At 42.6% G+C, this 23,758-nt stretch overlaps 1 protein-coding gene across 1 annotated transcript in view; it reads left to right on the top strand.

The window, feature by feature from the left end:
• The window catches only part of NUP210L (nucleoporin 210 like), a 201,320-nt gene that overhangs the window by 165,957 nt on the left and 11,605 nt on the right, over window positions 1-23,758 (top strand). The window contains exons 35-39 of the mRNA XM_069216017.1: window positions 1,164-1,384; window positions 6,677-6,813; window positions 6,917-7,040; window positions 14,417-14,436; window positions 22,329-22,458. Coding sequence (XP_069072118.1) covers window positions 1,164-1,384; window positions 6,677-6,813; window positions 6,917-7,040; window positions 14,417-14,436; window positions 22,329-22,458 — 632 coding nt within the window. The remainder of the gene's footprint in view (window positions 1-1,163; window positions 1,385-6,676; window positions 6,814-6,916; window positions 7,041-14,416; window positions 14,437-22,328; window positions 22,459-23,758) is intronic.

Genomic DNA, 23,758 nt, shown 5'->3' on the forward strand with positions numbered 1-23,758 from the left:
GCCTAGGCTCCAAAGTAGCCCATCCTCCCGTTCAGAGAACCAGGGACCATGGCACCCATGAATATGAATTGAGCAGAGTTTCTTTAACAGAGGTTAAAGCAATGTTATAGTTAGGTATGATTATAACATCTCACTTTACATTAAAAGCCCTAGCAATTCAGTGAAAAAAACATTTTTAAGAGATGTGATAGGTGAAAATGGCAGTAAAAGTGTAACTTTCAAACTTAAAAAACACTGACAATAACTAGTAATAATTGAAATTACAGTAACTGTAACTCATGTTCTCGCCATGAACTGCTTATTACGTCACATTTTACATCACTCATGACATATTCAATGTCAGCATTGATAACATCAAGGAGACTTTGAAATGACATCCTTGATCACAACACTGTGCTTACATCATGCACGAGGAGCTGAGGTTGATAAGGCCCCCCATGGGCCTTAATGTGAGGAACTCTCTCAATCATCTTCAAGCACAGCTTGTTTGCTATTCATCCACAACTGGATAAAGTTAAGGGTGGCAGAGGTGTGTTCTACTTGGATGTACCATTGTCCAAGAAGCCATTATACAACTCAGTGTCATCGGCAAAGAAGTGGAGGCCTGAGTCACAGGCTGAGACTTCACCCAATGGTTGCATGTTGATGTTAAATAGCGCTGGTGAGCGATCCGACCAGAAGAGATCTGTTCTGAAGAAAGGACTTTAACCATTAGATGGAGTGAAAGAATACCCTTAGGGCAAAGAAAGAGTTTAACGATTGAAAGGGTCCAAAGGTGATATTCATTCTCTATATGTGATTCCCCCGTGGCAGCACTCACAGTTGTAATAGGGCAATCCTTTCTGCCTGCCAGGATAAGCAGATCACCACTGTTGATTGTGAGTTGGTTTTACGGGTTTTTCTCTTTAGCCATCTCTACAAGAGGCTTTATTTCTGTCTCATGTTTGTGTGGCACTTCTAAGGGTGTATAATCCTAAAAACACTGTCATCTATTTATGATTAAGATGTTGCCATATTTATGCTACTCCTATCCCCTTCTTACATGAGATTACTAAGTAAGATAGCACATGTTCTGCCAGATGTGATGCCAACTCACATGCGTTCGTACTGTAACGCAGTAATGAAGATGCAACCTGTGATTAATTTGTATCTCATTTTCTCAGGGATGATCTTTTGCTGATTGGACCAGGCAAAAAGAATTATACTTATGCTGCCCAGGCTGTGAACCGTGGTGTCACTTTGCTGGGTATCTGGGACCAGAAGCACCCAGGTCTGGCTGATTACATCCCTCTGCCCGTGGAGCATGCAATCACACCAAACCTTCTGGAACCAGTAGCAGTAGGAGATGTGATTTGTTTCACCACTCCACTCGTTAACAAGGATGGTGAGTATAAAATATTATAGTATGTTTTCTTGGCACAGAAAAGTGCATATTCTCTTGCATACACACGTATGAAGTAAAATTATCCTGTATGTCAAATGGCATATCATGTGTTGATTTTTCATGTAAAAGGACTTTATATGTTTACTCTAGTCTAGTCCATGCATATCACCATTCACTTCACCCCACAACATGGGCTGTTGGGGATAAAGAATAATTGATGTATAGCAATATGTATGTAGAATGTTCACATGTGAATACTTAAGTGCAAACAACTGTCCACATGTTACACCTTTGGAGCCACTGGTTAACCATATCTCCTTACATAGATACATACTGGGGAGTTGTGCAGTGAGGCCTCAGCAATTCACCACCTCACTGCACTGGCAGTGTCTCACTTGCTAAGCCCCGGTCTAACATCTTGGCAAGAAGGCAGACATTCCTTTTGCTATGTCACCATACAAACTTTGGGGAGTTTTAAAATGTTTTGTAACATTTGTAATCTGCTGGTGCATTTAGATATAAAGAGGTATAGTTGCTGATTCACAAAGGAAAAGTTACAGGAATAGATCTACTCCTACACCCAGGTATATATCTCCATTTTTTTCTAACCACCATTTCCGAGTGGAGAGGAAAACCTAGGTGTAGACCTAAGAGTCTCCACACCCTCTAAAATGTCAGTGCAGAGCCTCTTACAGCCACTTTTATAACTTTAAAGGAACACATATCTCTACAGGGTAAAATATAGGTACACATATTAAAGTCTATTATTTTTTGAAACATTGAAAAAATGTAATAATTTTAAAGTACAATGTAAATGTAAAATGATGTACAATAATTGGTATTAACATAGAACTGATAAAGTAAAGAGTTGCAATACATTACCTCCTCAAATTAAATTGGTACTACTTTTTAAAACATTAAAACATATTAATTAATTAATTTATAAGATAAACTCATACAAATCCATATACATCATTTTTAGAATAAAAAAGGAGTAACCTGAATCAGTCAGGCCATCTTATTATTGTAAAAAGGCATTAGTAAGTTCACATAGAAATACAAGTTAGAGACAATAAAAATCAGCAATTGTGATATAAGGATTTCCAATTAAAGTGCCTTCATACTGTAAGTAATAATAGAAAGTTGACTGGTAAAACTGTTGTAAAAACCATGCTTTTTATTACTAGTGGATTCTCATCAACTGTCTGTCACATTAGAGTCGTTTTGTGTCTGATTGTTAAATGACAATTATAAACCCCCCCTAAAATATAGTGTGAAATAAGATTAACATTCGTCAAGGAAAGTTTCATAATAATCATCTTTAAAAAATGGCCCTCAAGTGTAAGTTACCCATAGTGAAACAAGCAAGGCAAAATTATTTACAAAAGGAATAAAATACATTTGTAACACAAACTTTACCTGGTAGCACTCCACGAGGAGTTCCACCCAGTGTTAACAACAGGTCCGGTACCAATGAAGTCACCCGTTTTGCATCCCCTTCAAACAGAAAGGCTGAAGAAAAGTGATACTTTCCCTATCAGAGCACAAAATGTTCTAGGTCTGAGGAAGTAGAGGGATACACCAAGAAAAGGCCAGGAATTCCATGCAAAGGGAGAAAGAACTAGAGACCAATTTGGTGTCCAACGTGCTCAACAATATCAGCTAATAAGCCCTCAAGAGTGGAATGGGCAGAGGCTGAAGTAGACATACTGCAGCATTTGAAAAATTCAAACAAAATACAAGGAAGCCATCCAAATAATGATGACAAAGCAGATTAATTAGGGAGCAAAGAAGAACAATGAGTAACCCAGATCAGACAAAAGAGGAAGTGGGAATATACAGGAGAAAGTAACTGGGTCTGAATGGCCATTTGAAGTGGACTTAGCGCAGGAGTTCAGGTCTGGTGAAGGGGGCATTAATATAGTCATTGACACTGGCCAGTATTCCACTTGAAATTAACATTTCTGGTAAAAGTGGAAAAGAAAAAAGGTGGTCTTGTTCCCCCTAAGAGGGAAGGGAAGGGAATGGCCAGGAATAGTAGAGATGAAGAGTTGGCCCAGTTGGCTGTTGTCAGGAATATGTTGGGAGGGTTCTAGGTACCATATTTCGAACTTGAGCAATTAAAAACCAGGAAAGTAACAGGTAACACAAAACACCTGTTACACCACTTGAACTGTTATCCCTAAATGCGAGGAGAAACTCCTCAAAGAAAAGAAGCCAGATATAGACCCAGGTGTGATCTTCTTTGAAGAGACCAGTCTTATGTAGAAGGACCTATTCAGTATTTTTCACAAATATTGCACTCACCAATTCTGCACGTTAACTAACACAAAGACAGCAGGAGTAGCAATCCTCACAAAACCCATGTATGTAGTGAAGTGATACATGTTAAGAGTTCAAGAGAGTGAATATGTAAAGCTCTAAATCAACTGGCACAATCAATTGTGTACCTTCATCAATCTATATGCATACACCACTGACTAGGCGACATTGTTACGAGCACTAAAAAGGAAATTACCCAACAAGACTTAAGCACACCCTATAATTGGAGGCAATTTCAACCTGATATGGGATCCCGGCTTGGATAGAATGCAGGCGAATGACCCCAACATAGGAGCACCCTCTTAAGCTTGTAAAAATAAATTGGCAGATCTTGGTCTGGTGTTTGGGGACATTACCTTGTAGCAGTAAGAAATTACTCCTCCTTGCATGTCTGTATAACCCTACATTTGTTGCATATTTGCAGCATTAATGCATCTGGGCTTGGTCACAGACACAACAGTGTCTTACATCTCTATGTTGGATCATGCACACACCCCATCAAAATAACATTGGAGAGAGAAAAGTAGCCCTAAGCAAGGGTGGTAGTTTAATTCGTGACTACAGTGTTTTGTTTGAGAGTGTGTTACAATACTAGTAGTTGACCATGTGTTGTGCTTAAACTTACTCCAAGGCCGGACTAGCATATTATTAAGCCTGTTTTGACACTGTTATGGTTGTAGTAAAGTTAGAAGTGTATTTTGTGAATTGTAATTGTTTTACTCATAAGTGAGTGTGTGTTTTGTGTTAGCATGTCCTTCCCTAAACACCTCTTATGTTTCACTTACCCTCACTGCTTTAGTAGAAAATACCCCCTGTTTTCTCACCACTCTCCTACCTATTGTTCCTCTCACCTTTACTACTAAAACTTATACCTACGTGTGTGGCGATTTCCGCCACCAGTTTGGAGATTTCTGAACTTATGAGAGTTTGCAGAGGTGGAGATCTCGACCCATAAGTTTGTGAAGTGTATTTTCAGGAGAGGAAGAAGTACTTCCAGAGTACTACTTTATGAACTCCAAAATTCCTCCTACAAATTGGTCCCACTGGCTCTCCTTTTCAGATTAAAAAAATAATACCACATTCAAGAAGTAGACTGGACATAAAGATAGTGCTCGTAAATGCCCTTTGTGAATTCCCATAGTCATAAACTTAGACTTTTGGTTTAAGTTTAGACCAAAAATCTACGTTTTCCTTTGTGAATCGACTCATAAATGCTTTTACCTTCTTGACATTAATGTGTGATCTTGACCTGCCTCCGTATTAATAAAATATGAATGTGTCTATAACACTTTTATTTAGTTGCCTGCACCACTTTATTCAAGTAAAAAATATTCTTGAAATGTATGTATGCATAAAATAAAATATGTTTATTGAGGCACAGATGCCACATAAACATCAATTTAGTGTGAACACATTATAGTGCAACATATTATTTGAAAAACACATTTTCTTACAAAAAGCATTTATAAAAATTGCAACTGCAATTGTGATTTTACAGTTTTAGAATCCTAATCATCAATTCAAATCCTTCTTACCAGCGTTGACATTTTCTTAAATAAATACTTTAAAAAATGCTTTCACTAATTTAAGAAAATGTGATTCCTGAATATCCAGACTTAAAGCATCAGCGAGTGGAAAGAAGGAATGCAGCATCCCTGTGTCCAATCCAAATACCAAAATACCCAATTTTAGAGAATCCAAACCCACGTCTGCAAGAAGGCAGCATTGAAAAGCCTCATGACAATCCTTATCCATCATCACATTGCAAGTAATCCAAAAGCATATCAGTATACAGGCTGAAGGTGAAGTCAGGCTCCAAAAACCTGGGAACAAGGAGATGTCAGCGCTAGAGGCTGAATCACTGTGGATATTTGAAGTTAGTGTTACAGGGGTTTTTGTACAAGGATCTGCTCTTTCTTTGATAGCAGAAACAACATAGGGTGATAGAAAGTATGTAATCTTAAGGATGCTGACCTGTTGCACCTGGTGAAGGGCGGCCAAGCCAAGGAGAAAAAGGACGTCACCCAATCATGGAGAGCAATTTAGTGAGCAGGCATTCATACTTCATACTCCATGGTGCATGCAAAGTCAATATTAGAGTGCCCCATGTATCTTGGGACATTCATAGATATCAAACCATTGTAACTTTGCCCCCCTATGACCATGATCCTTGGTGTAGCATTACTGATGTGAAATTGCTGTCATTGGCAAGATCCCTGATTTTATCTTTAGTTTCTTTATGTATCAGGGCATGTTCATTTCCATGGGAGTCACAAAGAAATCACCAAATTGCAAATGCGGCTTCCCCATGGAGGCATTTGTACATTTATGGGAGTACTGAAATGGTCAAGGAAATGCCCAAATAGTACCTAGAAACCTTGGATACCCATAGAGCTCACAGTCCAAGCAGGTAAAAACAATGAAAGTTGCTGATGCTGTTAAAGAAGTTTAATTGAAACTACTGACATTTACATTTTGTTTAGCGATTTTCTGTATGAGGGTTAGGTCTTCCCTTCCAGTGTGGCACTTCCTCCCAGCGAGTTTCATTAGATGCAATACCTAGTAAACTACCCACCAGTTTAACATATCATATTATATTGTGCACAACACTATAGTGCAGGGAGAGGACGCAGGAGACTACAAGCATGCAACACAGAAAGCAAAAGGACACACAGAAATGTACATTCTCCAAAACTAATGAATAGGCTTAATTGCGGCAAGGACACACAATATTTAGAGTTGGGTCTGTGTTACTGGCACATTTAGGAGCATGTTATGGGCATAGAACGAGCCACGTTGATGCATTTTGCAGACGCAGAGGGTGGCTCATCGATATACCCTGCTTGATAAACAGTAGGATTACTTTATGGCTAGAGTTAGGAACAGAGTTTATTTTCCATGTATTCTTGGGCATATCAATGCATGCCTAGTTGTGGGTAACCTCAGTTCTTGTATTGTCCTATTTTGTAGGTGAGCCTGGGTTGTGGCACATCTCTACCAGTGACATCATGGATGTTGACACCATATCTGGGGCAGCTGTGGCCAAGCGTCCTGGGAAAGCTACTGTTTTTTATGACATTCCTGGGATGCTGAGGACTTACAGAGAGGTAAGAATAATGATCACCTATTTTAAGGTGGCTGCAGCATCTCCATCGATCTTAGCACCTGAAAGACCCCACTTTTAAACCCAATTCCTGCTTTTCATTTTAGGTAGTTGTTAACAGTTCGACATTAGCCCTCACCATTAGCCCCAGGAGCTACTTGACCAACACACCCAACTCTACGGAGACCCATTTGCTAATTGCCACCAGCCGCAGAGGGTACAGTCTTTGGCGTGAGTTTGTTCTATCTCTTGTTGGACAAATGTTTGTAAAAACAAAGGGGAAGATTTACTAAGTTGCTGCATTGTGGTGTGTGAAAGGTAGAGAGCCGAACACCACCAGATCTGGCATATGTAACACTATTTCTCTCTCCCCCGGCATGGGCATTCTTTAGGCAACCTTTCACCAACACACACATAACCGTGGATCATGGTGCATGGTGTTACCGTGATGTCAGGTATACATTTTGCTCTGGAAGGGTGCCCGTCTAGTACAAAATAGTGTGCTTAGTCATAGCTTCCCAGTGTGTATTTGTATGTGTGCTGTCCATTGCAGCTCACATGCAAAGTTAGAAAGGTTTAAATAAAAGAAAGCTTTTCTAAAATTTTACACCTGCCTTGAGGAAGTGTACATTTGTGTGCAGTTCTTTTCTACCTTCTTTACTAGATAGGGTTTTGTATCAGAATCTTTGGGTGGTTGGATGGGAATTCCCATGTACCATCCAAGGAACACATTGAGCACATTAGCATAAGGTAGCACAAAGCTTTACTAGTTTAAGGCCACTTTCCAATGCAAATCAGGATTTACACTACAAAGTAAATCCCAAAACAATACTTTGCTCTGGTTTGTGTTACTTTTGTGATGAAAATCTGGTGTGTTTAAACACATGCTTTATTCGATCAATCAATCATCAAAGCGAATATACAATAATAATAAGAATAAGGATAAGACCAATAATGATAATAGTAATATAAAACATAGATAAAAATTATTATGGAACATGGATAAAAGCATAGTGTAATTAAAATTCTCAGTACACATAATACACATAATACGGTTTCAACCCCCCCTTCTACAGTTCTTATAAGAGAAAAAGAGTAAAAGTAGGGCTCTAGATTAAAACACAGTCTTTACAATGGAATTACGTATTCGCCATGCTACTAATAAATATTTACTAACAGCAAGTATTAAAACCGTAGAATGGTGACTTTTTAGAATCCTCAAAGCAGAGGCACAGTCTCTTATCCCCATTTCACTGCAAATATGACAGATCCACTTAGACCTGGGAAGGGAGTAAGCAGGGCAAAAAAACATAAAATGTTCAACCGTTTCCGATTTTGCACCACAAACTGGGCATGTACTTGTATCTGTTTTTGTACCCCATCTGCACATCAATGACTTCAACGGCAGCGACCCGAAACGGAATCTGGCATATAAGCTTTTACCGAGGATGTCAGGAATATTGTCTAAATATGGTTCAAATTGTGGATACCACTTAAAATCTGTGAAGCGATTTGTTAAAGTGCCATAAGTTCTGTGGGTAATATAATCATTGCATACATAGGACCAATATATGCGCTTCAGCACAATGGAGTGAGCCTTTTCTAGTTTATGGGGTTCCTCCCAAAAGTGACTGAGGCCGAGTTTGTTAAACCAACTGGATACATGTTTGACCCAGGGAATAGAGGTTGAGTTAGAACACATTAGCAGGTCGTGGAGTGAGGTCTTATAAACGTCTAATTCGGGGTTAGTCCATAGTCGTATCCAATATAATAATGGTCTTAAGATAATTAGATCGGCTATGCGTCTCAGGCCCAAGTCTAAGAACAGTGGTATCAGTGGAGTACTAGGAGGACAAGCACACAAGGACCTCGCAAAACTGTTCTCACTAATAGTGAGCCTGTTGCAGTCAGAAAAACCCCAGACCTCTGCTCCATATGCGGCGGCACCCTGTGCTCTGGCGATGTAGATCTTAATTGCCGGGGAGACAGTTTTTGCTGTCGTACCCCTGTAGAAGCGCAGGATTGACACCGCACCATGCTGCAGGCGACCCACACTTTTATTGATCTGTTCTCCCCAGTTCAGATTATCAGCAATCCTTACGCCCAAATAATCAATGGAAGAAACCTTATCCAGGAGGTTCCCTTCTAAATGGATAGTACATTTCTTCCGCACTCCTGAGCGGAACGCCATTAGCTTGGTCTTTTTATGGTTCAGCTCTAGGCCGTAATCTCGACAAAAGGAGTTAAATCTATTGATAAGAGTTTGAAGGCCCATGGGAGATTTAGAAATAAGAAGAGAGTCGTCAGCAAAAAGAAGGATTGGAATTTTTTGAGCGCATAGGGTGGGGTCATCATTCTGGCACGTCATTAAAACCTGTACAACCTCGTTAATAAAAATAGAGAATAAAAATGGTGCCAACACACAACCCTGGCGAACAACCCTATTTATGGGGATTTTGTCCGTTAGTTCGCCTAGGTTCCCCCATCTCACCTGCGCATATGTGTCCTCATGCAACCGCTTTAAAAGTTGGATTAGATTGGCCGGAGTCCCTATTTTTTGTAGCACCTCCCACAACTTTTCCCTTGGGACCAGATCAAATGCTGATCTCAAATCGACTAAGGCGATGTATAATGGTTGTATAGCCAGGGCTGTATACTTCCAGTACAGAATGGCCAGTCTAAAGACCTGGTCTACTGTACTGGTCCTTGGTCGAAATCCAGCTTGAAGAGGGGAAAGAATGTTCTGATCTTTGGCCCAATTGGTTAATCTACCTAGGAGTTGCTTGGCAAATATTTTTGGGATGTTATCAATTAGACTGATTGGTCTGTAGTTTGTCGGAAGGTTTACGTTACCCTTTTTATGGATGGGGATAATTTCTGCACCCTTCCATGTCATGGGGATCTGCCCCCCTTCGGCAATTTTATTGGAGAGTGTATTGATATACCAAGTCCAGACTATTGGTTCAGACGAGTAGAGATCCCCCGGAATTTTGTCTGGGCCTGGAGCTTTCCCAAGTTTTAAAGAACTAATAGCATTGGCTGTTTCTTTGGTAGTAAAGCAGATGTGGCTTTTAAAATCCTGTGAGCCCCCTACAAGAGGAGCTGGTCCATAATGCTCATCAGGGGTAGAAATATAATCTTGGCCTGCTTCCCCTGTAACTAAGATTGTGGGGGTCTCAATTTTCCTGTATAAGCCCGAGAAATGCTCAACCCATTTTTCTGGCTGTATATGGCTTCTCACACCAATCCTGCCCTCTTTCTCTCGTTTACCTAACAATTCCCAAAACAATTTATTATTGTTGGATTGAGTAGCATCCAATAATCCCTGCCAAGTTGTATCTTCCCAGGTTTTTTTTGCTCGGGTGATGGATTCTTTGTAAGTACGTCTAGCTAATAGTATTTCCCCATGGGATCCGTTCATGAGGGCACCTTTTAATCCTTTCTTGGCCGTGTGGCAGGACTTGTCAAACCATGTGTTAGAAGTAGCTCCTTGGTGTCTTGCCCCAACCTTCCTATAGAATATACGTTGTAATCTTATGATCATATTTTCGTGTATGGATAAGAAGGGGATATCATTGGAATCGTGGTCACTGTATGGAGCAAGGATATCTATAAAAGCCTGATAAATCTTGCGTAACAGGTAGGGGTTTGACTGGACCTTTGGCCACCTGACCTTCGTAGATGTGATGTTCATGGTAGGAATAGGGACCAAGGTAGTTTGTTTGTTCAAAGTCCTACCAAAAACATCACCTGACATAGAGAGTAGCAAGGGATAGTGGTCACTTTCGGTTCTAACATCCACCTTCATATCATTCAGAAAGGGCCAAAGTCTCACATCCACTAGAAAATAATCGATTACGCTTGTAATTGAAACACGTTTAAAAGTGGGTGCAGTATCCAGGTCAGAGGGCATGCGGCCATTACATGCCCTGAGACCATGTTTCAAACAAAGGGATGCCATTTGGATAGCTACACGAGAGTCAACACAGTTATTATCACTAGTCAGCTGTGCAATCCCCCATGTTTGATCTTCATCCTCTGTGAGACCAGTTAGTATCACAGAGGGTTCAAAGGTGCAGTTTACTTCCCCAGCTATTATTAGGTAGGAGGTTGATTGCAAGGTGTCCAGAAAATCAAGAAGCTGTTTTAAACCTTGGGACTCAGCCCCTTACGAAACCGAGCGGGCGTAAATATTGACAAACGTTATGGTGAAATCCTGTTGGAACGTAATTTGTAGCCCCATCAGATCTGGGCTATCAAACTTTAGAGTCTTATATGTGCACTGCACAGTTTTGTTTATTAACATCAGAAGTCCTCCTTTAGCTCGACCCGTCAGTTTTGTGGAGGGTTGAGCAGCCACATTAAAAGAAAGAAACCCATCTAGGGTAGTCAGCTCTTCAGTCCATGTTTCTTGAAAAAGACATATGTCTTGGGTGTTGATATACGAGCACCAGTCAGTGTCGTCTAATTTCCTCCCAAGGCCTGCTAAATTCCATGTCATGATTGATATGCCTTTTTCCTCAAGGACCGGGGTTGGTGGCTGTGGGTTGAGCCTCTCAGGAATCAACTCTGTATCAGTAGGTCCATCAGAAATCATCGGACTGGGTTCCGCTAAACTAATCCCGAGAATTGGTCCCTGGGCTATTGCCAGTCATACTGGGTTAGGCCGGATAGAGTCGACATGCCTGGACTGAATACTAATTGCATTGTTACGTGAGTAATCAGAAATTTGTAGTTGGCCTTCCATCTCCAGTGCTGTCTCTAAGGTGATGTACCCCCTTCTTTGTTCCATAAGATGGAGAGTTCGGTCATTGAACAGAACAAGGTTTTCTACCAGGGATCTATTGTGGAACTCGATTGAAATTACGTCGTATGTTGATCCTAAGGGACACCACCGCTTAGTGTTACAGATATCTGAACGTATAACTGATAGACAGTTTCTTTGGTGTCATAGCCAGTGGATTACTTTGTTGACCCTAGTCTCATGATCCTCACTGAGTCCAGGAAGCAGTTTCGGGACTTGTTTTAAAAAGAGAGTATTAGTTCCAGGCTTGAGGCATTGGGGTTTTGACAATAAAACTGGATCGTGAGGAGTCCTCTGAAGGGAAGGGGCATTAAAACAACCGGGAGCGTGTTTGGGAGCGAATAGGTCACTGTCATTAGGAATGACATAGGACCTCCTGACTGGGAGATTGTCAATCTGTTTATGGCTCTTTGATGGCAGGTAATTTGAGGGCCCTGAGGGGAATTTATTAATGGCACTATGGTTTCCCATAGTATCCGCCTCATCTAATGGTCTTTTACAATATTGGGCTCGCCTGTGTGGTGTTAGATTCTGGGCGTATTACGTTACGTTGATGATCAGTAACCTGGCCCCCCTGTGCAAGCTGGATTGATAGTGTTGGATCAGGCATTGTATGGCCTATATTCGCCTCTTCATCCCTATGATTGCACTTGCATCCACACTCTAAGCTCTCCCAGAAGCATTTGGCCAGTTGTAAAACCAAGGTCCTAACTTCTTCTATTCTCTGAAGTATAAGGGCATTGCTGGGCTCAGTGGCAGGGTGCATTGAAAGGGAGACAGGGACTGGTTTTGGGGTGCAATGGATAGCTTCTTTACTGATATCGTCTGTTGTTGTATCAAGAACTCTGGGAGTTTCGTCATCCTCGGCTAGGGCCTCAAACCGGTTTCTACAAGGTATATTCGAGATCAGATTGATCGCAGGACTCGGTGATATGGCAGGATTAGGGATGTTGCCCTCTGTTTCCACATGGGGAGATCCACACCTGTGCACCAATACATTTGTCGTATTTTTGTATCATTTGAGGGGGGGACGGATAGCAGGTGCGTTGTTAATAAAGTTGCACTGTTTTTGGTCAACCCTGGGTCCAGACCTTGATCCTTTGACCTTTTCTTAAAATAGTCTTGTATCTTCCCAGGTGGAACTAGGGCATTTTTTCCGAGGGAGGCACCATTATGATTGGGTGAACAGTTTAAAATTGCCTCAACCTCATCAAACAACTGGTCTATCTCCTCGAAGGGTTTTTTGGGCTTGGTGACCAATTTAGCAGTGTGCTTCCTCTGCTTTTTACTGTCTGACAAAGGGTCTAGAGAATCGGCAGCTTTCCTTTTCCCCATGGTGCCTGTAAGGTTGTGGTATACCAGAAAATGTATAAGTTAAAGCTTACTTGGTGTATTTAGACAGTGGATGAAAGAGAGTAGGCCCAGCCCAGCCTCATCCGGACGCAGGACGGGCGCAGGACGGGCCCGCCCTTGGCCCGGGCTTCGGCCGGGCGCCGCCCGCACGCGTCCAGCGGGCGGGAGCGCGATAGTAGCTTTTTAAAGGGCTCCTGCCCTTGGATCTGGCCGCCGCTGCCTCCCGGGTAAATATGTTGTATAAAGTTAGTATTTATGCCCCGAGGTTAATTGTCTTCCTTCCGTCTGTTCAGCCTTATTGGGATGCTTACTGCCTTATCAGGCATTTACAGTAGTCAACAACAATATATCTTCAGACACTGGCCATTCTAGAAGGTTGTTGGAAGATAATTGTGACACAATGACATACTTGCTGCAAGGTGACAGGCCCAAGTTAACATATTGATTTGATTGCACTATTAATTGCACTATTAATGTTGCCAGTGGAGCTCACACACACTATGTAAAATTGTAAACTGAAAGAAGTAGATGTGACCAATACAGTGTGCATATTTCAGGTGAGTTTGATGCCTAGATGCTCAAACTTGTACCACATATCTGTAGTCCAATGCCCTTCACAAGTGTACTAAATTCTCCCCAATCAATATATTAAGAATGGGTTTAGTGAATTGCCGGACCAGATGAGTGTAAAAGATCTTCAATTACTACCCAGGCACACTAATATTGCGATGAGTGTGGGCTACATAGAGAGTCAGTGTGAGAAGCTTGAAGCTCATGGGTTGGTAGTGTGAGGTAACTTGGGACATGTGCAGATGTTAGGGAGCATTGGAAGAATGAACAAGCAAAAAGAGGTACTTCAAATCTTTAGAGACAGTATGAGAAGCTTACAGTCCCCTGAAGCACTGTAACATTTTGCACCAGCTGTCCAGCGCCCATTATGAACACTAAAGACCAAGTGCTTAATGACAGTTTTACCTTGCAGCTTGAGGCCAGGACTACTGGGCCCAGATTCCTCTGGACCGGGAGGAGAAGGAGTGACTTTGTGGCAGCAACGAGTGGTCACATTTAATCTGCTTCCTCACACCACGGCGTGGTACACCTTTGCTGTGCAGCGGGGGCAGGACTACAGGTCCTAGACTCCTCTGCTAGGGAGGAGTAACACTGAATTTGTAGCTGCGCCAAGCAGATGCCTTTAATCCGTTCACTCACACCACAGAGCAGGCCCTTTGCAGTGCAGTCGGGGCTAGAACTACAGAGTCCAGACTCTGGTGTGAGGGAGGAGGAGGAGTGACTTTGTGGCAGTGCCGAGTGGGTGTATTTAATCCACTCTCTCACACCTCTGCTCAGGACATGGACGGGACGGAGCCGGGCCAGGAGCGGGCCAGTCTTTGCCTGTCATTGCCAGAAGGGGCTGGACTGAGCCACCACCTTGGCTCCTTTTTTCTCCCAGATTTCTGTCTTCCTGCTCAGGTACTTTGAGTGTGTCTGTATGTTTGCCTCCACCCCCCTCCCTTTCAGTGATCTTGTGTCACGAAGAGCTACATCCTTTGGGAGATAACCTTGTTTAATTATCTACACTTGGCTAAAGTATTTACTAGAATTGAGGAGCATATAGTGCAACGGAATTTGCTATAGACCTGCCCTCCATATTGCTCAGCTACAATGAGAAAACGGAATATTACCCATGTGGCACCGATAGCCCAAGGTCACACAACCTTGCATGAGCTGTAGGAGTCATCTCAAAGGAGATTGAACTGGCTGAGCGTCAGCTTTCTCTCTCCGCTGATGAAATTGATCTATATTTATCCTTGGCACCTCAAAGCGATGCCTTAGCTAGTGGCCATGCCTTGCCTACAGCTACAGTGGCACCTTAACAAGAGGGGAGGACCCTGGTGTTGCTGAACCCGACTTGAGATCTCTTGGAGCTGGTCCAGTGGTCAGATTCAGAAAAAAAACTAAAAGCCTAAGTGAAGGGGTGCCAACTAGCCCACTGACTTTGGATCAGTCTAGTATGACACCTAGTACCTAACATAGTTACCTAACCTAGTTACCTAACATAGCTTTCTGGGATATTCTAGGTGAAAGGCTCAATGCCATACTCGATTTAAAACTGTACCCCATCCATGATCAACTCACTGTTATTGAGAAATGCTTAAAGAACATCTGTGAAGTGTGCATGATTGGTCCTGCAAGGCAGCTACTCAGTGCGGATTCCCCTTCTACTTAAATGGCCCCATGGATCATTAGTAAGGAAGCACAAGTCAATGGAAATGATCAGAGATGTTCTGGGCCTCCTCCCAGTAGTATTAGTCAGGGAGGGACTTGTACTACGACCTTGTCTCAAGAAAGCAGCCTCTTGGATACATCCAGTCCCCCTCCCTGTGATTTATCTCCCACCGGCTCAGTGCCTGTATATGGTAGTTTTTGCCAATGCACCAAGTTTACCTTTTGGAGTGACAGAGTGGATGCTTGAGTTAAAAAATAAGGTGACGTAATGGCTCCATGCCAATGTTAAATGTGCTTTAAATCTCTGTAAAGAGATCCTTTTGGTGCACAGGGTTGGAGGGGTTTGACCCTTGGCGAGGAAGTTCCAAGGTGACTGTATGATTGTCAACTTTCGTAAGCCTATGATTGCTGAAGAAATCTTGGCCAAAGCCAGGGCAGGTGCAGTACGGTCCTGTAAAATAAAGATTTTACCGTAGGGATTTCTATAAACATTTGGCTTCTACTAATTCTTCACATACTGCCAAACAACCCTCACTTCTGCTATTGTATCACATTGATCAGTTTTCATAGAGGAAAAAATGTTTGGTTCTGTCTGGACTAGGGGATAATGACTGACAAAGTGGTAGGGAGCGTGATTGCGCCCATGCTTTGGCGTCACCTGTCTCCCCAGGAACTGACAGTTTGTGTCCTTGCAGTACTATTACTCTCCTTCCACTGAATCTTTCTAGAAGCCCAGGACTGCCAAGAGGGCAACAAAGGACAAAGGTTGATATCTTCCAGCCTGCTACTGCATCCTGTTCTACTAATGGGTTGATCCAGCACTGCGGTTCCAACTCCCCCGACCTGGTGACGTGGTTTGGACCATTGGGCAAAGTAACTCCTCCATTTTAATACGAATTTTAAAGTTTTGTGCTAGAATGTTGCTGGTTCTAAGCTGCCGACTGAAGAGTGGAGTGCTCTTAACAGCCATGACATTGGATTGTTACAATAGACTTGGGCATAGGACGATGTCTTTGTTGATGGGTATACTTGCTATAACCTCCCAGCCTCCCCATTGCCAACTGGTCAGGCTAAGGGGAGAACTAGCCACCTGGTTTAAAGTTACCATCGGCTGAAATACAGAGAAACTACAACTAGAGGGGGGAAATATGCAGGCTTTTGATTTAAGGTGTGGCACCAATTTGGTTTAGTTAGAGCCAATTTTATATAACAATGAATTTTCAGCTAGGAACAATCAGAATGTCTGCTGGTTATTTAATTGTATGGATAAACTAGCTAATAGGAGCACATGCCGGGGTATGTCATTCAATGTAATACTGGCTGGTGATTTTAATGCGAAATAGGGTGCCACACCTATTCTGTCATCTTTGACTTTCTCTCTCTATACACCTGAGAATAGCTTGGAGGCAGACTTGGAACCTAGGGGGCGGATTTCAACTTACTTACTTACCTGGCAACGTATGATCTACAGAGTGTTGCTACAATTTTGTGACACCGACTATTCCAACATATACAGGCAGGGAATTTGGTTCTGTAATTGATCACATATCTGTATCTAAAAACATGCACTCTTTTGTTTTGGAAGGGGATGTTCTTCCTATAGTGATCACAATCCAGTATCTCTCTCAATACAGATCCCAGTGAAAGGACCAAAGTGTATTGTTAGCTATAATCAGCTTATCTATATAAAAGATGCAGGGTATAGACTGTCTGCCGCTCTGTAAATATGACGATTATAATGAGCAAAATTGTTAATGAGTGTGAGGACCTGATTAGTTCCTGCCTATTAGAGAAAGCTGGGCCCAAGGTAATGTTGAGCAGTTTTGCAGAATCATCTTCCTGTATTAGGGGTTTTCTCACAAGACCCATAGGCAATAAGTCGAACCACAACAAATGTTGGTTTGACAAGGCATGCAGAGTTGCAGATACTTGTCTGAGAAGGGAAATGAAGTGCAGTCCCATGGATAGGAAAGCAACAGGTACCTGTAGGATGACTTATACCCTGGTATTAAAGAAGACAAAAGCTGACCTGAAGGATGAGAAATTTGAAGCCTTAGTGTGTTCCTGTCAAGCCAAGGATGCTCAGGCTTTCTGGAAGGCAGTACGTGCTGGCCTTTTACTGGGCTCTATGCTGAATAAATTTAGTACACATATAGGTCCAGAGGAATGGTTACGTCATTTCAGTGGAATCTATTGTTTAAATGGCTCCACTCCAGAGAAAGAGACGGACGAATGTGCACTGACCTTGAATATTCAATTCTCCTCTATGGAAGTTTTTGATGCCATCATTAACAGCCCTTCCAAAAGGACACCTGGGCTTGATGGGATCCCCATGCACATATATAAAGAAAACCCAGGGTTTTGGGCCCCTTGGCTTATAAATGTCATAAACTGTGCTTGTAAGGCTGGCATCCCATCCTCTTGGTGCTTTTTTATAATCGTGCCAGTTTTTAAAAAGAGAAATGTGCAGGATCCAAAGAGTTATTGCCCAGTTTTCCTTCTTGATTCCATCACTAAAAACATTGGGAGAATTGTAGTGGACAGACTGCTCCTTTGATCTACAGAGACTAACATCCTCTCACAGTTTAGTTCAGCTTCGGAAAAGGCCTTCGATCCATAGAACAATGCTTAAATTTGCACCTCTTTGTGTCTAAGTATACATTTGCCACGTGTAGTTTTCTTCACTTGGCATTTATGAATCTATCTAGTGCTTTGGATTATGCAAATAGGTCCACATACTTCCGCAATACGTAAAAAGCCCGTACCCCCTTACTCAAGAGCTATATGAAGAAGTGCCTCCTCATTTTGACCTATGGATCAGGGAAATGGGGTTACAAGGATGTGGGTAAAGGCCTTTAGATTGAGGAAAATAGAGGAAAATAGTGTATCGGCGCAAATTTGACGTTCCTTTGTCAACACTGCATTTTGCTGTCCAGCAGGGACTGGGCTTGGGGTACATTGAGGATCAGATTAACCTTGTGTAGGAGGCTGGCCTGGTTTGCAGTGGTTACCTTGGGTACTTATACCAGGTCCAGTTATCCATTACTAGTGAAATGTAGTAGCGTCGTATCAGCTTAGGCTGATAGAGGTAGCTAAAGCAGAGCAGCTTAGGCTGAACTAGGAGACATGCAAAGCTCCTGCAATACCACTTATAGTTACACAGTACTTATACACAAGTAAAGACAATACTCAGTGTTACCAAAAATAAAGGTAGTTTATTTGGGTGACACAAGGCCAAAAATATCTTAGAGGCAGTACTCCTTCTGGAGGTAAGTATTATACACAATATATACAGTAGACACCAAGATTAGGTAAATAATTAGACATAGGATAGTGCCAACAATAGGAAACGCTATAGAATGCAATGGTAGAAAATAGGTCTAGGGGCAACACAAACCATATACTAAGAAAGTGGAATGGGAATCACAAATTCCCCCCTAGACAAGTGTAGTGTGTAGAGAATTGCTGGGAGAGTAAGAATACAGCAAAGGTAAGTAAAATACCCCACCCAGAGCCCAGAAAAGCAGGAATATAGTACTGCAAGTTTCCTTAGGACACACTACAAGTCGTGATTAGAGTTATTGCAAGAACCAAGCAAGACTGCAAACAACAAATGGTGGATTCCTGGACCTGAAGACCTGCAAAGGAAGGAGACCAAGTCCAGAAGTCGGAAGAAGTTCCAGGAAGGACAGGAGCCCATGCCAACCCAGAAGAGGGTGCAAAAGAAGAGTCCCCGGTTGGACGAAGACTGCAGAAATGCACCCAAGGAAGATGTCAGCGTGTTCATGCGTGATGTACTGGATGACCCACGAAGAGAAGTTGGATGCAGGCGAGTTTTGGCCCTGGATTCCTCCAACAAGCCTTGGTTCCGGCAAAGTCACGTTTTGCATCAAAGTGGTGCTGTCTGGACCCAGGAGGAACCTGGAGGCCTCAACACTTCAGAGAGCCCTCAGAAGATCAACAGCACCCACGGGAGTCCCAGGAGACGGGGACAAAGGAGATGCAAAATGCGGTTGGTGCAGCACTACAAAGGAAGGTCCCACACCGCCGGAGAACAACTCAGCGAGTTGAGCGTCGCAGGATAGAGTGCTGGGGACCTGGGCCAGACTGTGCATGAAGGAATTTTGCAAATAGCACACAGAGACCTCAGGAGGTGAAGAAGACGCGGTGCACAGGGGTACTGTCGTTCTTGGGGAAGGCAAGGTCTTACCTCCTCCAAAGTGGGACAGCAGGACCTCAGGACAGTCTGTGTCTATGGGGTCCACGCCTCTGTGTTCCAAGGAGCACGCTCGTCGCCAGGGGAGGAGTCCAAGAGAACCGGTTATCAGCTTAGAAGGTGCCTGCTTTAGCAGGGAAGTGACTCTCTCACTCCACAGGAGATTTCTTCGGTCTTTGTGGTGCAGGGTGAAGACAGGGAGTCCTCAGAGCATGCACACTGTGGAAACTGTTACAGTTGCTGACTAGAGCTGAAGTTGCAGAGGAAAAGTAGCCCTTCTAGATACTTTGCTGCAGTTACAGCGGTTCCTGGAGCAGTCTGCGGTTGATCCGAGGTCAGAGGATGAAGTAGTAACTGCAGAGGATTCCTGCTGGAAACTTGCCAGTAGAATCTGAAGAGAACCCAAAGGAGAGACCCTAAATAGCCCTGAGATGGGGATTGGCTACCTTATCAGGTATGGACCTATCAGGAGGGGTCTCTCATGTCACCTGCTGGCACGGGCCACTCAGAGGCCTCCAGAGTGTCCCCACACCTTGGAAAACATGATGGCTGAAGTCTGGGACACACTGGAGGAGCTCTGGGCACCTCCCCTGGGGTGGTGATGGACAGGGGAGTGGTCACTCCCCTTTCCTTGGTCCAGTTTTCTGCCAGAGCAGAGATTGGGGGTCCCTGAACTGGTGTAGACTGACTTATGAAAGGAGGGCATCATCTGTGCCCTTCAGAGCATTTCCAGAGGCTGGGGGAGGCTACCCCTCCCCAGCCTGTAACACTTATTTCCAAAGGGAGAGGGTGTAACACCCTCCTCCCAAAGGCTGCTCAGACCCCAGGAGGGCAGAACCGTGTCTGTGAGGTGACAGCAGCTGTAGCTGCAGTGCAGGCCTCAGAGAGCTGGTATAGCAGTACTGTGGGTCCTTAGTGGAGCCCCCAGGATGCATGGAATTGACTCACCAATACCAGATTTGGAATGGGAGGGACAATTCCATGATCTTAGAGACCTTACATGGCCATATTCGGAGTTACTGTTGTGAAGCTACATATAGGTATTGACCTATATGTAGTGCATGTGTGTAATGGCGTCCCGCACTCACAAAGTCCCGAGAATTCACCCTGAACTATGTGGGGGCACCTTTGCTAGTGCAAGGGTGCCCTCACACTTAGTAACTTTGCACCTAACCTTCAGTACATTGAGGTTAGACATATAGGTGACTTATAAGTTACTTAAGTGCAGTGAAAATGGCTGTGAAATAATGTGTGCACTATTTCACGCAGGCTGCAATGGCAGACCTGTGGAAGGGTTTGTTTGAGCTCTTTATGGGTGGAAAAAGAAATGCTGCAGCGCTTAAGGATCTCCTGGAACCCCAATGCCCTGGGTACCTAGGTACCATATACTAGGGACTTATAAGGGGGGTCCAGTGTGCCAATTGAAATTGGTAAATGAAGTTACTAGCCTATAGTGACAAATTTAAAAGCAGAGAGAGCATAAGCACACTGGTTCTGGTTAGCAGAGCCTCCGTGACACATTTAAGCACTATACACACACACACACATTAGGCCATAAACTATGAGCACTGGGGTCCTGAAAAGCAAGATCCCAATGAAACAGGCAAAACACACTGACATATAGGTTTTTATCTATGAGCACTCGGGTCCTGGCTATCAGCATCCCAGTGACATAGTAAAAACACACTGACACACACTCACAAACAGGCCAAAAGTGCGGGGTAACCATGCTAGAAAGAGGCTACTTCCTCACACCTCACTCCTTTGTTGCTTTTGTGCTCAGTTTGGCATAATGTGAAAGATAGTCTAAATAGACAAATTATCTTGGATTGTCTTTCCTGTTCATACGGGAACAGAATTCCCTGGCGTAAATACATTAGGGAGACAACTTTTGCCCTAGGCTGTCCCTCTATCTACGAGAAGCACAGTAAAAAGGACAAAGGGTGGGTCAGGGAGTGTTTCGTATCACATAGGACGGTCCAGAGGAAGGGTAGAGAATTAATGAAGCCCTCAGTCGCGGAATACTGTCTTCTACAAACCATGCAGGGGTTGGTCCCTTATCTGAGCCTGGTTCTGGGTACTTGGGAACGTTTGTTTTTGTGCCAGTTTAGGTTAGGCTCAATTAGGTGACTGATTTGCTTTCCGCAAGTAAAATTTGCTTCCTCTGACATATATACAAATGCCCGTGAGATGAGGTGTCTCCTCAGACCCTGCTGCATTTTGGTATTTTTTGAAAATGTTATCTTCCCCTTACTAAACATTATTTATTGCTCATTTATTATTTAGTTCTACTAAAACTTAAATTTAGCATAGCATGGCATTGATTTACTTGTGCAATTAGATTGCCCTGTTGTATGCACGGCATTAGGCTCTTTTTTTTAAAGCATGCATTACAATTGCATAATTCAGTGATGCTCTAAAACATGGTTTTATAGATCTGCATGACCTTTAACTGTCTTTTATTATGTCAACTACTTTTTAATGTCTTTTATCATGTGCATTGTACCTTTGTGATAACTATTTATGAACTTATGTGTTACTTTGTGTCAGTGGTTAAATAAAGATTATGACTTATCTATATTATATTCAATCACTTGTTGAATTTATAGTGATCTGATAACACCATGGGTTAGAAGTAACTTTATATAGTAAAAAATTAAATGCATTTCTGGATTCTATTTATGATTTTTTTTACTTTGATCAGAGGCATATTGTTCAAATCATGCATACTTAGGTTGCCAAAATGTTTGCACATTTGTTTTGTCCTCTGGCCCTCATGTAGTTTCAAAATGCCCTATCTTTTGACACATTAAGAGATGGTGAAGAAATCGTACATCTGTCCTTGCTTCCTTTCACTCCCAGTTCAGAGACACTGTCTTGGCTCCTTGTCTTGTCCCTAGGACCATGCAGTCATGCTCAGGAGCAGGCCATCACGTATGTGCTGCGGCCTGAGAATCACCTCACCTGCACGGTGTCTTTCACCAGTTCTGTGATGGACATCCCAGCCAGTAGCATCTTCAAAGTCCAGTCTCACTTCTGTGTGGAGAAAGGTAAGTCTGGTGCAAAGCAGCATCTATCAGTTTTACAAATGTTTTAAGATACAATGTAAATTAAGAGATTTGGACATTAAGGCCCATATTACTAGGTGTTCAGCGCGGTATTACCCCATGGTTTCACTAGTAATGCCGCTCTGTAAAATCAAAAGTTATTCCGCCTGTGTTAACATGTAAACAGTATTACACTCCGTAAGTGAAACAATACATCTGGAAGGAAAATCAGACAGGTTTAATCACAAGGAAACAAATTCACGGTCATTCAAGGTCACGACATTGCCTTTTTTTAAAATCACTAAATAAGCCAGAGGAGTATCTTTAACAAAAATATACCAAATATATGCAAAAATCAAAAAAGGGTCTCTTTAACAAAAATTCACCAAATATTTCAGTCTGCAGGGATATTTAAGTGAAACCTAGGCAGAATATAAATCCAGGCTCATGCAAGTAAATTTCAGAAATGGTTCTTCCTATGACCTGTTTCCAAAGTAGTCAGATCTTCCACCCACTCAAACTTGCAGACTTTGCTCACAATACAAGAAAGTGATGGTCCATCTGCCATGCTCTTGCACATCTTTACTAAACGAGCAAAGACTGTGCCTTTGGAGCGCTCCAACGAGTACAGGATTCGTACCTGCCGACACACTATAATTTTTTGCATGAGGGTGAATACCTATATGTACTGCCCATGTTTATCAAAATAAATGAACAAAGGTATGAACAAATGAACAGGCTGCGAGCAAGGGCCCCCAACAATCGTCTGTTTTGCCTCCAAACCAGAAACAACACCTTAACCTCCTTAACAGACAATGGTTTTTTATATTATTTTAAAAGCATCTTTTATTGTATCAACAAAGGTTATATAATCTGCTCAGTCATGTTGAGTTCTAAGTTAATAATTAATTAATTCTGACGATTTAGGCAGTTATCTTATTTGTATACTGCACATTTTTCCTGTCTTTTAAATTATTTTCTTCTCAGTAAATCCCTCCTTCCCTGGGCAGGTGGGCAACCATTAGCAAAACCAAAAACAGATACAGGGCCTGTTACAAGTGGGCTGGAAAATGGCCTGGCAATTACTCACCCCTGCCCCTGAGGTACTGATACCATGGATAATCCAGACAGAATTATGCCCCGAACAAAAATTGAGAGAAACTTGCAGGAATCTGTGTTTTCCCAAAGATTCAGACATTCTTCACCCCATTTTTTCTCAATTTTCACACAGACTTTTCTGCTGCTTTCAGCTACTAAAGTGTCCAAAGAAAAAATACCAGATCTGTGTTGTTCCTGCATTACT

This window comes from Pleurodeles waltl, chromosome 12 (genome assembly GCF_031143425.1).
Source record: "Pleurodeles waltl isolate 20211129_DDA chromosome 12, aPleWal1.hap1.20221129, whole genome shotgun sequence".
NCBI classification, from domain to species: Eukaryota; Metazoa; Chordata; class Amphibia; order Caudata; family Salamandridae; genus Pleurodeles; species Pleurodeles waltl.